The sequence below is a fragment of the Hypanus sabinus genome, chromosome 14 (genome assembly GCF_030144855.1).
Source record: "Hypanus sabinus isolate sHypSab1 chromosome 14, sHypSab1.hap1, whole genome shotgun sequence".
Lineage (NCBI taxonomy): Eukaryota > Metazoa > Chordata > Chondrichthyes > Myliobatiformes > Dasyatidae > Hypanus > Hypanus sabinus.
In genome coordinates, this window is record NC_082719.1 from 19,630,759 (window position 1) to 19,649,171 (window position 18,413).

The window sequence follows — 18,413 nt, forward strand, 5'->3', positions numbered from 1 at the left end:
AGGAGCTGTTGATCCAACTATTTGATTTAGCTGATGTACAAAATAGCTCAGTATAGCTTTCCAAAAGCATTTTAGTACTTTAAATAGTTATTTACAGGTGGAGGTGATACCTTTTAAAATGATCTGGTGCCAAGAAATATGAGATAATGTGTCTTTGTGACTATTGCCCAGTGGCTCTGATATTCATAATCATTAAATGCTTTGAGCAGCCGGTAATAGGCAGGTGTGGAGAGGTGAAAGGCCAGAGTGGGGAACCGAATAGGTCCCACAATGCACTCTGATTCTGTCTGTCAAGAAGGATTTTAAACTTATGTCCATGCAACCAAATTTTAGCAGAAACTACAACAGATTTCCGTCACTTTTCCGACTTTATTGCTTCCACGCAGATTCCATCACATAGTTTCTGACAAGGTTCCAACTAAAATTCCCAGGTAATGCTTGAGATTCTTAATTATTTTGTCAGATTTAGCATCTTTACTCAACATTACAACCAAAATTACTTATTGTTCTTCTTCAGGGAACACGGCTCGGCAGATCAGGAAAACTAGCTTCCTCTCCAGGGACTCTATCTACACTTCTGGCCGTCTCGGTAAATCAGTCAAGATAATCAAAAACCCCACCTAACCCCGGACATTCTGTCCCCTCTCAATTGAGCAGAAGGTACGCAAGCATACAACCATGCTCAAGGACAGCTTCTAGTCCACTGTTATTGAAAAGCTTCCTAGCGCGATGAAATAGACTTCTGATCGTACAACCTACCTCGTTATGACCTTGCACTTCATTGTCTATCTGCACTTTCTCTGTAACTGTTGCACTTTGTTCTGCATTCCGTTATTGTTTCGCCTTGCACTACTTCAATGCATTGTTGTAACGAATTGATCTGTATTCAACGGTTATGAAAAACACTTTTTTTCGGCGTACCATATGAAAATAATAAGCCAATTTACCAACACACGGAAGCAGACAATATACCAAACGGGAGAAAATCTGTAGATGCTGTAAATCCCAAGCAACACAGATAAAATACTGGAGGAACTCAGCAATCCAGCCAGCACATATGGAAAAGTCAACAGTCGACGTTTCGGGCCGAGATCCTTCTTCAGGACCAATATCTCAATTACCTGTACACAAATATTTAAGGAAAATGTTTTCATATTTTGTAAGCAAGTCCAGCACTTTTTGTTTAGTGCAATGTATAAAACTACTGTTTTTAATTGGTCAACATTGCTCAACGAAAAATGCACACAGCTTACTTTTTGAGGTCTGCCCACACCTGATTTCCTCTTGGGTGATTGACAGAGTCCTCCCCCCGCCCCCGGTCAGTGAGCGGGGAGAGGCGGGACAGAACCGAGAGCGCAGGCGGCGCGGCGGTATGTTTCCGCACTCGGTGACCGGCTCGGGCGCTGGATGAGAAAGTGTAGGAGGGCGCTGTAGCGGAGAAGGAGGGAAGGGAAGGGAAGGGAGAGGGCTGAGAGAGGCGCTGTTGGCAAGGTGCAGTCGGGGGACAGCCGGAGGGGGAGGCGCTGCGGCCAAGGAGCGAAGCGCTGAGTGAAGGGATGCACTCCGCAGTCACAGAGTGAACTTGCAGCGACCTGCCCACACACTGCAGCCGTCCTCAACGCCAGCCTTTTAATTAGTGAAATTTTGGGGGAGTTGAGTTAGGCGGCGGGAAGAAAAGGTGCAAGTGACTGCAATACCTCGCACACGCCCCTGCCCCATTTTATTTGACAGCAGAGCTGGAGAGCGTCAGGAATGGTGACAGGGAAGCGTCTTCCACCTCCACCAGAAGCCCCATTGTCGTTAGCAAGAGGCAAAGCAGGGAAGCAGTCATGAGTGAAAAGTTTATGTAGACTCGTCCCGACAGCTGCTGGTTCCCTCTGCTCCGTCCTACTTCCTTGTTAAAATGCACGTTTTTTAAATTTGAACAGGAGTATTCAGGCATTAACTTTATGCAAGTAGGTAAAGAGAAGATTTAGTGGAAATGTCTGCGAGCATCCTGGAATTTGCCAACGTGATGCTGCTGAAGTGGCCAAAGGAATGGTTTTGACTGAAGCTGGAACAGGGTCCTGACAAACCGCCCGGATCGAGGTTTGATCTCACGCACCGGCAGATTTTACTGAGAGCAGCAACTGCGTTTCCCTGATTGTTACCTGAGTCAACAAAGTGAAGAGAAGAATGCACTCCAGCTTGTACAGGGCGAGAGCCGAAAAGCAGAAGGGAAGGCTCAATTGTATGAATGTGGAAGTGTTTCTGCGGGGAGGCGCACCGTGGGGATTCACGTTGAAAGGTGGCCTTGAACACGGAGAACCGTTGATCATTTCGAAGGTAAGGCCATTCGCACATTTGCGGAAAGAGAAATGCGAATCCCATGCTCTTCCTGTGTAGTTTTATTCACTTGAAAGATGTTTAATGTACGGAGATCTGCTCTCAATCTTTAAACCGTTCGTCATATGGGTGAAATAAAAATTTCAAACCTCTTGACTTTCAGAGTTGGGTTGGTTTAAGTGTTCGGTGAACTTTAGTGGCGGGGGTTACGTCTGTGTCTGGGAAGGGGGCAAAATGAATGAGATTGGCGCGTCTTTCCTTCGGAATAAAGAGCAAGGAAGGGAGATGGAATTTCTGTGCTGAATTGAGGAGGGTGGGGGGATCCGGTTTCCACAACAACCCGCTCGTTTAATGGCAAGCACGCCGCGTGCGTGTGTGTGTGTCGCCAGTGGGAGCTGCATCACTTGGATGCACTCGCATTGTGGCTCCCGAACCTCTGCCCAAGGTCGCTTTGCAGGTCAGGTGAGGAAAAGGCAGAAATAAAACAGCATCATTTTCAATACCTGCATTGCTGAATAGTAGTAGCATTTCGCCGGCTACATTGTAGAATTCATTGAACAGTGCTGGTCTGAACAGGTTATTTCATCAGTCGTGCATACAAGCAGTTTAATGAGACGTGCGACACTTTCACGATTTCCTTATTTGTCCTCGCCTTTCAATGTAGAGTATTTTCAATGTAGATGCAGAATTAAGTTTCTGATTGAGAAGGGAAAGCTATTCGGGTACTTGTCAATCCTGATTGCTCTAGTATCTCAGTCACTACTGTGCAAGCAGATTACTTACTCACTTGATATTTTGCAAGGGCTTTATGTAATGTGAGCAAGATGGACTGACTAACAGCAATCTGATCAGTTTGTTTTCAGTTTTAAACACCCAATAATAAAACTGAAAATTATTATTTTGTTGTCACATCGTGTTGTGAAGTAACTTTATTTCTAGGTATGAATTGGGCTAGAAACTAGATAAATTTTATTCCCATTTAAAAGGTACCCCCGAGCCATGTTAGAGATGACCTCTGTGCATTTGGAATAATGACTAATGGACTTTTTTTCTATCCATTAATAACAGTGGAATTATATTGGCTAGCCAAGACTACAGTCACCATTTTCCATTCTACCTGACCCCAACTTCCTTTCTTTCAATCCCACCCACACAAACCCTCCACCTCCCATGACTAAACATCTGTAGAATAGGCACCACCTGGCTAATTCCTAAAATATACCCCATTTGAATAGCAAAGAATGGACCTTCAACATTCAGAAAGGGAGGGATGGGAAGAAATAGTAACAGAACTTTGGTAAGGAGAAAGGCTGAAGGTGATCATAAAAAGTTTGGGGCAAGAACTTGCAGTTTGGCATTTGATGATTCTGTCAATACTTACTAGGTTCAGTGCGGTGATGTTATTTTTAAATATAGAACTACTGTATTACTATTCATTATAAAAAGGACTGCTCACCTATTTGTAGGGAAATTGTGCTACCTTTGATTCCCTTTATTAGGCTGTGATAATTAGTGTTTGGGGCTCATTGCTTCATGACTGCTTGTTTTCGGGGATGAACTATTTCTGGCACATCCACACTGGAAACAAACTAAATGTAATTCACTTTTGGCTTGATCATTTCTATGAAAGTTGACATAAAGAAGCTGTTCTTTACTTCTGCTTCTTTGGAAAGCTTTGGCTGGTCTCCCAACTGGACATGATATCATCTACTGTTGCTTTGATAAATATATATATGATTTGCAATGTTGCCTCTATGATGTAAGAAAACTGGTGTATGTTTATGTCAATCATGGATGTAAACAGTTCATCTTAAAATCTGAGAGGGAAGATGTGACCAAAGTACGGTCCAGAGTAGCAATTATGATAGTACAAAATGGAAGCCCATGCTTGTTAAATTGTCCAATTCTCTTTCATTATTGCTGTGCACAGCTAAGGCTGAGGTGACTTGTGAATCTGCTAATCACTTGTCAATAGATTTCTGCTGTTTGGATCCTCATCTTTAAAGGCATTGTTTCTTTTTCACATATTAGTATTTTACCATAGAATGATGTAAACTCAGAGTAGTTGCTGGAACCAGTAGTAGAGGGATATGACTGAAAGAGTTAGAACCAAAGAGAGACTGGCCATTATGATTGGTTTTGACCGGTGAAAATGTGTGTGCAGGAGCGGGTGGTTGTTGAGTACTGGAGAAAGTTGTGTATTTCAAGTTTGACAATTATATTTCCTTTGAGTACAGTAAATTAAAGTTTACAGATTTGGATACACTAACTTGTGTAGAATTGCAGAAACTTAAGTTTTGAAGGCAAAATGTCAAGTAACATTTTCCAAAGAAATATTGTTTTAACCCCTCACCATTAAGTAACATTTTCCAGTTCTTTTCTCTTTCCTTTGATTTATTTCAACATAAACATCTGTTTTGATCTTAAGCTCAAAATCACTGGTGTTACAGTTCATCAAAGCCTTGTGCAGTGGCTTCAGTGCTCCTGACTTTGGCAGAAAAAAAATCCACCAAAAGTTTCCATTTTTTTTTACAGCGAGTTATCACTGGTGGAAAATTCGGTGAAGACAAGAAGACATCCTATTGTCTTGTAATCCTGTGGTGAAATGTTTTTTTTTACTGTAGCCTTAAACAGTGACCCACAATGAAAGAAGAGAAAACGTGGAGCCAAAATAGAACAGCTTGAGGATATCAGCTGGTTAAGCACTTAGTGTGGAGCCTAAAGGATGATTGGCATTTCTTGACCTGAAATGTTGACTGTCCCTTTTGCCTCCATATGTGTTTCTTGGGCAGCTGAGTTCTACCAGCAGAGTTTTTAATTCTGCTTCAGATTCCAACAACTGCTGTCTTTTGTGATGTTTAAAAAAAAACACGTTTATATCAGAGTTTTAAGGCCTCTGCTATTGAAGTGTAGCCATTGTAAAGGAAATGTGAGAGCCAATTTGTTCAGAGCAAGCTCCCACAACAGCCAAGCCATTGTGACCAGATGTTCTCTTGACAATGTTAATTGAGGCTATTATTGGCCAGGTGTTATTTATTTATTAGCATCTGTACTGAGATACCGTGAAAATCTTTTCTGTGCCATCTAAGCAGATCATGCCACGGCAACACACACAAAATGGTGGAGGAACTCAGCAGCTTAGGCAGCACCTATGGAAATAAATAAACAGTCAATCTTTTGGGCCGAGAAAGGGAAAGGGAAACCTGCCGCATTAAAAAGATGGGTGGGTGGGGCAGAGGGGAAGGAGGCTTGCTGGATGGTGATAAGTGAAACCAGGTGGGTAGGAAAGGTCAAGGGCTGGAGAAGAAGGAATCTGATAGGAGAGCAGAGTGGACCATGGGAGAAAGGAAAGGAGAAGGGGACCAAGGAGGAAGTGATAAGCAGGTGAGATAAGGTAAGAGACTAGAGTGGGGAATAAAAGAGGGGAAGAGGAGGGAAAAAAATTACTGGAATGAGAAATCAATATTTCTTTTATTCAGAATATAATAGAATATAAGGAGTTGCTCCTCTATCCTGAGGGGTGGTCTTATCTTCATACATACATAGTCATGCCATACGTAAATGCATTGACGTACAAAAAGAAAAGGGAAAGCAGAAGATCATCTCTCCTACAGAGAAAGTGCAGTGCAAGTGAACAAATAAGGTGCAAGGGCCATGATGATGTAGACTGGGAGATCAAGATTTCATCCTGTAGCTTATGAGAGGTTTGTTCAAGAGTCCAATAAAGATGCAATGGAAGCTATCTTTGAGTCTGTGATACATGCTTTCTTCTGTCTGAAAACGGGGGGGGGGGGGGGGGAGGAGAGTTCCAATTCTCTCAAAAATTATGCAGTCGGAGTTTTGAGTGTCGATGGGGCATCAGCTTGATGTGTTTATAACAGTAGCTGAACTACTTCATTGGATCCTAAAGCATTTTGTCTTAATGTGAAAGAGACATGAAATATACAGGATAAATGCAAATTATTCCTTTCCTTCCTCGCTTTGGGGTATAATGGATTACAGTGAGTAAAGCAACATGCTGTATTTTATATTCAAAGATGAACAACACAGAGCCAAAAAGAGTTTGTCTCCCTTTAGTGAGCTCATATAAATCTGACCCCAATACAGCCTTGATAATAATAACATACAAATTTACAACTTTAGAATGTTGTCTGAAGTTAGTCATTCATGACAATGAGCACATATTTTATTTGCCTAGTGAAAAACTTTTCTTAAAAGAAGAAAGTGCAGGAGGCTTCCATCCAAAATGATATCAATGTCCATGTTTAAGAAGCAGCCTCATGGAAGCTGGGAAATGAACATGCGGAATGTAGCTGGACTTCTGGCTCTGGTCCAGGATAGGCAAAGAAATGCCAAGAAAGCGTGTAGTGTAGACAGCCTAGTTTGTTTAAACTGTAAAAAGGGAATCATTTTAAAGAAATCCCAGTCAGTCAGTTTTATTTTAAGCTCTTGTATGAAAAAAATGTTTTGAAAGCAGTCTTTTTAATTAGGTTGCTTTCGGGAATTAGAAATAGGAAACACTGCGCAAATGCATTCAAGTAATGGCATGGTTCGAAACTGCTTTACGATTCAGATTGACGCTATAACTAATGTGGGACACTTGTTAATGGATTTGTATTTTTATTAAAACTCATATTTCACATTATACAAGTAGTGATTCTCCCCCCCCCCCCCCAGGGAAGTAGCTATGTGCAAAAACTTTAAGAAATGCTGGATAAAGTACAAACCAACAGCAAGCCACAGAATTAAAGCCTTTATTGGTACAGATTACAAATATAGAATTGCACCTTTTTGTGCCGATGTCCTCAGTGAGCTTTATCTGATGCTTGGGGCTCATATTCAAACTGAACATAATGAATTAAGTTCCAGATAAAGGTTGTTCAGACTCCAAATCATGGTTACTGTTGTTCAACACAACTTTTACTGACAAACATTTTAGGTAGATGTTTGCACTTGCTGCAATTCAAGTAGTTTTTAATTTAAATTGGTCACAGTTTCACACTTTGCATTAAGCATTGTCAAGTGCACGACAAATCAGAATCACACAGGATATATAATATAAAGGCCAGCCAAGTTCATAGTCCACTGGACATTCTTGCCCCACTACTTCACCTCATTTAAATATATCAGTGTTAAATTAGTAAACCTTTCCCACCTGTATGATTGCTCAGCTGCCTCTTACCGTTTCTATACTATTTGCTTCAGCCATTCCCTATGTAGTGATTTCGACATTTTGAACACTCTTTAGCTTGAGGACATTTTCTTCAGAATTACCTGTTGGCTCACTTAACGACTCTCTCATAATGGGTTCTTGTTTTTCACATGAGAACATTCTTTCTGAATCTACTCTATTAAAATCTTCGCTAATTTTAAGGGAGCTTTATTAGGTCACCCCTTAATTGCTTTCACTCAAGAGAAAATAAACCATCTGTCACAGAGTCAAATATATTTTGACTTGTTCTGAGTTGCGTAGGAATTATTTTGTAATGGAAAGTAGCCTGTGGCCTGGAGGTAATTGAATTCCCTTAACTCCTGGAAAGATGGTTGAATGTACATATAAAATAAATATTAATGCACAAATTTCTTGTATAGTTTGACTATAATTCAAATGAGCTGAGCTACGCATCTTACTGATATTGCCATAATGCCATGTAACTGACTTCAGTATGAAGAAATTCTGTATTTTATTTATTGAATAGTTTCGTGCATTCTAGAAAATTCATGAATATGCTAATGAAAGGTCAGGTTAAAATTTCATAATCTATAAAGTTTTCTGTTTTGCTAAAGGAATTGCTGGCATTAGGCCCTGCTGGTGTAGCTGGTGGAATGCTTGAACTGGCTGAAATGCTCAAGGACATCTTTAACCTCTCACTGTTGTGGTCTGAGGTTCCCACCTGCTTCAAACGAGTAGAAATCATTCTGATGCCCAAGGAGAGCAGGGTAAGCTGCCTTGATGTCTATCATCCAAAAGCCCTCACATCTACTGTAATGAAAGGTTGGTTATATCTAGAATTAACATCTGCTTTAGCAAGGGCCTGGACCCGCTGCAGTTCGCCTACTGCCACAATCGGTCTACAGCGGACAAATTCTCACAGGCTCCCTACTCTGATTTGAAGCACCGAGAGAACTCCAAGGTATACGTTATTGATTGATTACAGCTCAGCATTCAACTCCGTTATTCCCTCAGTTTTAATAAAGCCTGGGCCTCTGTGGCCCTTCTGTAACTAGCTCCTTGACTTCCTTATCAGGAGACCACAGTCAGTCAAGGGTAGTCATAACATCTCCTTGCTGGCAAGCAATGCAGTTGCACCTCAAGGATCTACTTTCTCTATTCATGATTGTGAGCCAAGTGCAGCTCAAACAGCATTTATAAACTCATTGATGACACCAGCGTTGTTGGTAGAATTTCAGGTGATAATGAGGCGGCTTACAGGAGCGAGATAGGTGAGTCGTCTGAGTGATGTCACAGCCACAACGTTGTACTCATCATTAGCAAGGCGAAAGAACTGATTGTGGACTTCAGGGTGGGGAAGTGAGGAGAACCTACATCAATCCTCATTAAGGGATGAGCAACTTTGAGTTGCTGAAGGAGGAGCTACAGGAGCTTGACCCATGCTCAATGATTTAGAAACAGCATCTTCTCCTTTGCCGTCAGATTTCTGAACGGCCCAAGAACCCATGACACTACCTCGTTATTCCTTTTCTCTTTTACACTATATATTCATTTATAGATTTTTTTGTCTTTGCACTGCACTACTACTGCAAAACAATAAAGTTCACATGTCAGCGATAGTAAATATGATTTAGATCCAAACTTGTGCTTTATGTCAAATCTAACTTTGAACTGATTAAAAATAAAACTAAAATGCTGTCATCACAAGGCGGATGCACTTCAAACAGAGAGGATTCTTGATCAGATTTCTGCCATTTGGCATCTATTTAAATTTCAGCTACTTATCAAGCGAGTTTGTGTATGAAATGCAAGTGATTCAGAGATCTGGATCACATCTTAATTATCTTGGTTCTTCATCTTAATATTTGTCTACCACTGTAACTCTTCCATTCTTTTAGAACCTCTCTCATAACTAATAGAATGAGACTATGTTTTGATGTCAGTTCCAATCTTTATTATGCACTTGAGAAGCTAGCTACGTTAAGACTGCTCAGCTTTAAATTGTAGAAGAGAATGACGAGCACAGAAAGGTGATTTATTAACCCCTTTAAGAATTTTATTCCATCTATCATCAGAAATCTGACAATTTAGGTCATCTTACCAAGCTTTTTTTATTTTATCTAAAAAGTCTTGTCTAGAATCAATCAACAAGTTATAGATACCAGTACTAGAACCATTAACAAGAGGTTTTAAATTTAAAAGATCGTCCAGTAAATTTTTATCAGGACCTGTAGGAAAAGTAGTTAATTGGAAATGTAGGAAATCTCTAATTTGAAGGTATCTGTAAAAATGTGTTTTTGGGAATGCAAATTTATTTGACAATTGGTCAAATGAAGCAAGAGATCCTGAGATAAACAGGTCCCAAAAACACTTAATACTAGTTCATCCCAATCTTTAAAGACTTTGTCAGTCATGGAAGGGATAAAAAAAATAATTAAGAAGAATGGGAGATGATAATGAAAAAGTCGCTAAACCAAAAAATTTCCTAAATTGAGCCCAAATCCTTAAAGTTTGCTTAACAATTATGTTATCTGTTGTTTTATTTGCTGAAAAAGAAGAGTATGGTCCAAGAAGAGAGACAATAGAGGAATTTTTTACAGAATTAACTTCTAAGGAGACCCGTGATGGGCAATCTTTACGATAAATATAATAGGACCAGAAAGTAAGATATTCCTTATATTGGCAGCACAATAGTAAAACCTAAAATTGGGTAGGGCTAATCCACCCATCTCTTTATTTCTTTGTAGGTAAACTTTACTTAAACGAGCTTGTTTATTATTCCAAATATAAGATGTGCTCGTCATTCTCTTCTACAATTGAAAGTGGTTCATAGAACTTACATTTCTAAACAGAAGCTGTCCAGTTTTTACCCGAATGTTTCTCCACTTTGTAATAAATGCAACTCTGCTGATGCCTCTTTAATTCATATGTTTTGGTTTTGCCCTAAAATTGAAAAGTTTTGCCGGGAAGTATTTCATACCTTCTCTCAACTTTTTAGGGTCCAATTTGACCCAAATCCCCTTACTGCCTTGTTTGGTATTATTGCAAATGAGGACATAACTTTAAATACTCCTAACCTACAGGTTTTAGTTTTTACCTTTCTTTTAGCAAGAAGAGCAATCTTGCTTAAATGGAAGGAGTCTACCCCCCTACACATCTTCAATGGCTACGTGATATTATGTCTTATTTAAATTTAGAAAAGATCTGCTGCTCAGTCTTAAATTCGAAACAATCTTTTTATGATATCTGGGGACTTTTCCTAAATTACTTTTCCAAATTATGAAGTTTAACAGTGCACAGACTTTTAAGTATATTTTTATCTTCTCTTCTTAAGCGAATATGTTTTTTTTTTCTAATTATCCATTATCATCCATCAGCTTTTTTTTTGGTAGTTAGTAGCGGGTTGACTTTTTTTTAATATAAAAAAAATTTATTTTATGATGTATGACTTATCTTTAAATTTTTGATTACAGAGTGGTATACCTTTATGTGTTATGCTATAACATTTTGATCAATTTTATTACAATATATGAATGTACACATGTTATGTTGAGATGTATCTATGTGTTGCACTCGTAAATCTTGTTTTTTTTCTTCTGAATAAAAATATTGTAAAAAAGGAAAAGACTGCTTAGCTTAATGGGAAGATTTCCTCTAGCTCTGTATTTGTGCCCTAGTGAATTTGTTATCATAGCAGCACAAGAACAAGAGAAGGCCATTCAATGCCTTGATCTGTTGAGGAATTCAGTAAGATCATATCTGATCTGTAGTTTAAAACCAACTCCTTGCCTTGGATCTATATTCTGTTGTACCCTCAGTTTGCAAATTTCTGTTGAATGTGTATTGAAATAATTCACCACATTTTTGCAGGATTAATCCGGTCTGTGCATGGTGAGGGTTGGGGGGCAGGGAGCCATGTTGAAACTTTTAATGTTGCCATTTACCAGTGAAAATATTTTTCTCCATCTTTCAAAACATGAAGAGTTCAGTGAAATGGACCCTTTCTTTAACCCAAGGATCTACTCTCTGTCCCTCCTCACTATTTAACTATTGTTGTTCCAGTAGCATTCTGGTGAATCTGTACTGCGTTCTCCCAAAGGTACGTTTGAGGTTTGGCACTAGAGCCAGTTATTCAGCTGAAGCCAGTGGTTCCATGGACAACTGCGGTCCATGGCCTCCCTGGTGGTCTGCTTGTCTCTGGTCTCTGCACGCACATTGAAACGTGGAAGTTGTAGATAAGCCTGTACACTTGATGTTGCTGCTAGGCTTGTCACTGAGATGCTTAACTTTATGCTAGCTATGTCTAATATAGGTAGCACAAAACCATTTGGAGTCTCCCACCTTGTTTAAAAAGGTAAGTGGCTTGATTACTAATTTCTATTAGTTTGATTTATTTTTAGGCATACTTAGTATTTTGTTTTGTCATGTTAAGCATGCCTGAGCTGTCTTTAAATGATTCTGATTATCTGAGAAGTGCTTATTGACAACGGCTTGTTGTCAGCAGGAGCACATGAATAGGCAGTTTGAGGCTCTGAGGGAAGTGTCTTGGGTTTAAATGCTGAGGCGTAGATGTCCCAAGTGGCCTACTGCACCTCACTAGGCAACCTGGGCAGCCAGCCTTCCAGGCCGTTTGTCACCACCAACCCACAGAGGTAAGTATGTTTGCAGGAAAGCAAAGGCGGTGGAGGATCGGTGGGTGAGCCTGCATGGGAGGAACATTACGGAGCTTTGCTTTCATTTAGAACTAAGATTTCCTCTTAAGAACAAATTTTAAAAGCTAGCTGAACATGTCTGAAAATATTGGGTAAAAGTGAAACAAAGTTCCACCATGGCTGGCGTGAAAATGCTCAAAATGTTTAACAACAAAAACCACACGGTGAATTTTACGGTATCTCAGTATTCCTGTGAAATTTCTGCCAGTTCAAATGATTTTGCGGTTGGGAAAGCCTGGTACATGTTTTAACTGAGAAATAATTAATATGGCATTGAGTATTTCCTGAATCTTAATAATATTTTGGGCTTTTAGTCACCAGCCTCATACCTGGTTTCTCATGTGATTTGTTAAGGAATAATACTGCTGTGAAATAGTTATGATATTATCCTGCACTAAAGGCATTGTTTAGGTGTGAGTTGTAAATGGGATATGGGACCTTGTTCAGTCATCTTTAGCATAATGATGTGGTGTTCCAATGGAGTTTGTTACAGAAAGAACAGATTAAATTGAAGAAGCGAGGGACTGAACCCAACTTGGGGTTGGAAAGTTGACTTTGAGAATAGGGGAAAGGGCATGCTGAGAAGTTAGTACCCAGTGTAGAGGTTTCAACAGCAGAGGGCAATGGGGAATACTGTACATTGATTAGAAACTGGTTTAGAAATAGGATGGGGCAATGTCATGAAAATAACTAATTAAACACAATGGTTCTGAAGTTGAAGTATCAGAGTCACCAGAGCAGGCAATGACACTGTGTATGTGACAAAATTTCAAATAATTGGCAAACATAGGCAAGAGCTTAGAATTTCATTAAGGTGACTTGAAAGTGAAAGTTTTAGTAATTAGTGTGGATCAAGGAAGTTTTGAGCTTGAGGTGGTATTGTAGAGCTGAGTTTAGTACACCAGTTTGGGGAGAATAAAGGGAGGGTAATAACTGGGGTGTAGGCATGAACCTTTGTCAGGAGATGACAGAAGTGTCTTTAGTTTTCCCAGTATTTAGTTGGAGACTGATCTGGTTCTTCTATAACTTAGGGTCCAGCCTGTAGATCTGATGATAAGATAGTCAAGGGAGGGGAAGAGTAAGAGTGGGGAAGGGGTATGGAAGGAAGAGGGGGAGGGAATAGAAAAGATGCTTAGATGCTGCCCAATGCACATGGGGCACTTTCCTACATTGTGAGAAAGGAGAATTCATCATGTGTAGCAGAGCAAGATTGTAAAGACCTATGCAAATTTCGCGAGACAGTCGTGATCATTTCAAATGGAAAAGAAAGATATTTAGTAATAGCTGCAGAGAGTCCAAGAGGATATCAATCTAACAGAGCTGTGGAGATGTATTTGCAGTGGAAAAGTGGTCTGCAAGGAGATGATGTGGGAAAGTGTTGATGGCTATTGCATTGGCAGTTTTATTATGGGAGAAAAGTAGGTCTATAATGTGTGGACCTATTAACAGTTGATGGTTAGGGTTGCTCTAATGGAGATGAGAATGGAGGGTCTGGCATTGGATGCTAATGGGAGTGATTGGTCAGGCAGGAGAGGCAACAATGTTGTTCTTGGCTTTTAAGCAGGCAGTAGAATTGAACAGGGAATTGCATGTGGTCTTTCCAGTGGTGTGCATTTATGACTATCGTAAGGAAGAAGAAAAGTACTTAGGGCAAAGATTTGAGGCAAAGTTAAGGAAAGATTTAAGAAGGTTGACAGTGGTACATTGTAACAATCAAGCTGAGATGTTAAAGGAAAAAAAGTAAATTATATTGGTCACGTATGTTATGCTTTGGTCACTCTAAAACATAAAAATGAATTGAAATAAAAGCAAGCGGGTCCAGAATAATGTATCTAACTTTGTGTTTAATTTCAGCGAGGCGCACTCGAATTACATAGCGTCATGATGTATGCGTTTCACCTAATTTTTACATATAACCCATAATGATGTAAAGAATGCTAAATGAAACAATATATTTAGAGTATTACTCAAACGCTGCTGAATTATTAAATACACACACTCTTTCCTGCTTAGCTGAACTCCAACTCAATATAGAATGTATCATACACACATACGTACACACACACAATATATATTTTTATTTCAGTATATGATATAGTACAACTACTATATAGACATTCACAACATAATAAATTTTTAAATTTTCCCATTCAGGCCTTAAGATTTAATCACTGTGGAGGCTATCTTACTCTTGTGGGACAATGTCTTTCCTGACAAGGGAAGGTATCACTCTGCTTGGCAGGTGAGGCTTGTGGCTGTGAAACAATCTCAGGTTCTGGGGCTTCTTCCGTGGTGGTTGTTGGAGTTGGCTCTAAGACTGCTGGAAATGGGGCTGACAGCTCTGGATACTTTTTCCACCTTTTCTCTGTGAGCATCTCTGCATTTGCTGATTTCTCAAGAAATTAGGTCCCATTTATCCTCTTCCATTTCCATAGCACTTATGTCATCCTTCTCTCTCTTCTCTTTTACTTCTTTCTTGGATGTGCATCCTGATTTTTGGGAAGATGCATTTTGTTCACTGGAGTATTCTCTTGTTAATCCTATTGCTCTCTTTACAATCTGTTCTCTCTAAGAGTTTCCTCAACCACAATATTAACTGAGGAATCCTCTGTTTTCATATCTCCATTGACTGCTTCTTTTTGGACTTCCCTTCATCCCAACTTGGCTTTGGTCTTTGCATCTACTTTTTCAAGCAGCTTTTTGTCTCCCACTTGAAGTACATGCAATAATCTTAATGCACACAGAGTAGATTCTGGTTCTGTATACTCACAAAAGCCGATTGCTTACAAATTTCCTGAAGCTCTTTGAACTCTCTTCCAGTTTAAAACCAAGCCACATTTTGCCTGATTGCCATATCAGAAGCTTATTCAGATAAAACTGCTTTGGTCGGTACACTGCTTTCCTCATTTTCATGATTCCTCTGAGCAGAATGGTCCCCCCCCACCCTTGGTCCAGTATGCTTTCCAAATAGAGGCACAGAACTCAGCACCAACACTTGATTGTCCTCGGTTGGGTAACGTTTCATGGTGTACAGCATGGAGGAAGTTGTACATCCAGTGCATTTTATAACTTGGTTTCAGTTGACTCTATTTCAGGGGATGTGGCATGCAGTTAGTTGATGGATGGATTTCCAGTCAAGTTGTAGTTGCCTCTGTCACTCAATCTCCACAATGCTGGCTTTCCTGTTTTTACCACATGCAAGTCCAATGTGGCTTGTTGGTTGTTGTACTTCAGTGTTACAAATGCCATTCCGACAGGAGTTATCTTTTCTCCAGTATCAATAAGTTCTCAGTTGGATACCTACAGGCTTCAGTTCAGTATCATTGATATCCCATTCAAACTCATTTGTGGAATGACTGAAACAGCTGAGCCAGTGTCCAATTCTGTTTTAATTATTTTGCTGTTTATTTCTTGTGTAAGCCATATAGCTTGTCTGTTGTTAGTTTCCACACTGGAAATCTCAAGGCTACTCAGTCCTGGGTCACTCTCATCATTATCAGATTTTTAATCAACAGCATGCAGATTAGTGCTTTCTTTGAAACTGCATCTTGAGTTTTCAGCTTTTTCTCTTACCTGTGCAGTCCATTTATTTTAGTCTGTGCAACATGCTCTTTGAATGTGCCCTCCTTTGTTGCATTTTCTGCAGATTTTACCTTTAAATCTGCATTAGTCTGGTGTATGTGAGCCCCTTCCACAAGTTTATTTGCCCTGACCAATTTCTGTCTAGACATTGCAGTTTTGTTCACGCTCACTTTCATTCCTGACTGCAACTCAGTTATATCTGTGCCGGCTGTTTCCATTAACACAGCTATTTCAACTACCCTTTTAAATGTAAGTTGCGCTTCAGTTAGCAGATGATTTTGAATGCTTTCTCTTCAGATTCCACAAACTAAATGATCTCTCAGTGCATCATTAAGCCCATCACTAACTGACAATGTTTAGACAACTTCTTCAATTCACCCATGTATGCTGAAATGGACTCACCTTGCTTTTGATTCCACTTATGAAATCAGAAGTATCAACAATGGTGTCATTCTGAATGTTCCTGCACTACTTCCATGATATCAGCAAAGCTGATTCTATTTGGTTTGGTTGGGCAAGTTAAACTTTGAAGCAAACTATGTGTTTAAACCCAATGCACTCAGCAAAACTGGTAATGGGTTTTCATTGACTATTTCATTTGCATTAAAATACTGCTCAATCTTTTCAGCATACATATTCCAGTTATCTTTTGTGTAATCAAATGAGCCAATCTTTCAGATGTAGCTAGCCATTTTTTGCTCCTCTATTTTTAGGATTATTATCACCCAGTACTCACTGTTTATGAACCTTTGAATTGTTTCATTTTCTGCCTTTTTTTGTACTTCATGACCTGTACAAAAAGGATGGGTTGCACTTGAATCCCAAGGGGACCAATATCCTGGCAGGGAGGCTTGCTAAGGCTATCGAGGAAAATTTAAACTAGAGTTGCTGGGGGTGGGAAGTGAACTGAAGAGATGGAGGAAGGAGTGGTTGGCTCACAAATAGGAAAAGTTTGGAGACAGTGTGAGAGGGAGGATAGACAGGTGATAGAGAAGGGACGAGCTCAGGCTGATGGTTTGAGATGTGTCTATTTTAATGCAAGGAGTATTATGAACAAAGCCGATGAGCTTAGAGTGTGGATCAACACTTAGAGCTATGATTTTGTAGCCATTACAGAGACTTGGATGGCTCAGGGGCAGGAATGGTTACTTCGAGTGCTGGGTTTTAGATGTTTCAGAAAGGACAGGGAGGGAGGCAAAAGAGGTGGGGGCGAGGCACTGCTGATCAGAAATAGTGTCACGACTGCAGAAAAGGAGGAAGACATGAAGGGATTGTCCACTGAGTCTCTGTGGGTGGAAGTTGGAAGCAGGAAAGAGGTCAATAATGCTACTGGGTGTTTTCTTTATAGACCACCCAATAGTAACAGGGACATAGAGGAGCAGATAGGGAGCCAGATTCTGGGAAGGTGTGGTAATAACAGGGTTGTCGTAGTGTGAGATTTTAATTTCCTAGATATTGATTGGCATCTCCCTAGAACAAGGGGTTTAGATGGGATAGAATTTGTTAGGTGTGTTCAGGAAGGTTTTCTGACACAATATGTAAATAAGCCTACAAGAGGAAAGGCTGTACTTGATCTGGTATTAGGAAATGAACCTGGTCAGATGTCAGATCTCTCAGTGGGAGAGCATTTGGACATAGTGATCACAATTCTATTTCCTTTACCATAGCATTGGAGAGAGATAGGAATAGACAAGTTAGGGAAACGTTTAGTTGGAGTAAGGGGAACTATGAAGCTATCAGGCAGGAACTTGGAAGCATAAATTGGGAACAGATGTTCTCAGGAAAATGTACGGAAGAAATGTGGCAAATGTTCAGGGAATATTTGCGTGGGGTTCTGCATAGGTACGTTCCAGTGAGACAGGGAAAGGATGGTAGGGTACAGGAACCATGGTGTACAAAGGCTGTTGTAAATCCAGTCAAGAAGAAAAGCTTATGAAAGGTTCAAAAAAACTAGGATAGATATCTTGAAAATTATAAGGCTAGCAGGAAGGAGTTTAAGAATGAAATTAGGAGAGCCAGAAGGGGCCATGAGAAGGCCTTAGCGGGCAAGATTAATTAAAACCCCAAGGCATTCTACAAGTACATAAAGAGCAAGAAGATAAGACGTGAGAGAATAAAGAATCAAGTGTGACAGTGGAAAAGTGTGTATGGAACCGGTAGAGATAGCAGAGGTACTTAATGAATACTTTGCTTCAGTATTCACCAGAGAAAAGGATCTTGGCAATTATAGGAATGACTTGCAGTGGATTGAAAAGCTTGTGCATATAGACATTAAGAATGAGGATGTGCCAGAGCTTTTACAAACCATCAAGTTGGATAAGTCTCTAGGACTGGATGAGATGTACTCCAAGGCTACTGTGGGAGGCGAGGGAGGAGATTGCTGAGCCTCTGGTGATGATCGTTGCATCATTAATGGGGAAGGGAGAGGTTCCAGAAGATTGGAGGGTTGCAGATGTTGTTCCCTTATTCAAGAAAGGGAGTCGAGATAGCCCAGGAAATTATAGACCAGTGAGTCTTACTTCAGTGGTTGGTAAGTTGATGGAGAAGATCCTGAGAAGCAGGATTTATGAACATTTGGAGAGGTATGATATGATTAGGAATAGTCACCAGGGCTTTGTCAA

General features: G+C 40.0%; 1 protein-coding gene across 2 annotated transcripts in view; it reads left to right on the plus strand.

Annotated features, from left to right (window-relative positions):
- Positions 1-1,451: 1,451 nt before the first annotated feature.
- The window catches only part of shroom3 (shroom family member 3), a 429,988-nt gene continuing 413,026 nt past the window's right edge, over positions 1,452-18,413 (plus strand). For both annotated transcript variants that reach the window (XM_059988824.1, XM_059988825.1), the window contains exon 1: positions 1,452-2,325. In XM_059988824.1, coding sequence (XP_059844807.1) covers positions 2,176-2,325 — 150 coding nt within the window. In that variant the 5' untranslated portion in view covers positions 1,452-2,175. The remainder of the gene's footprint in view (positions 2,326-18,413) is intronic.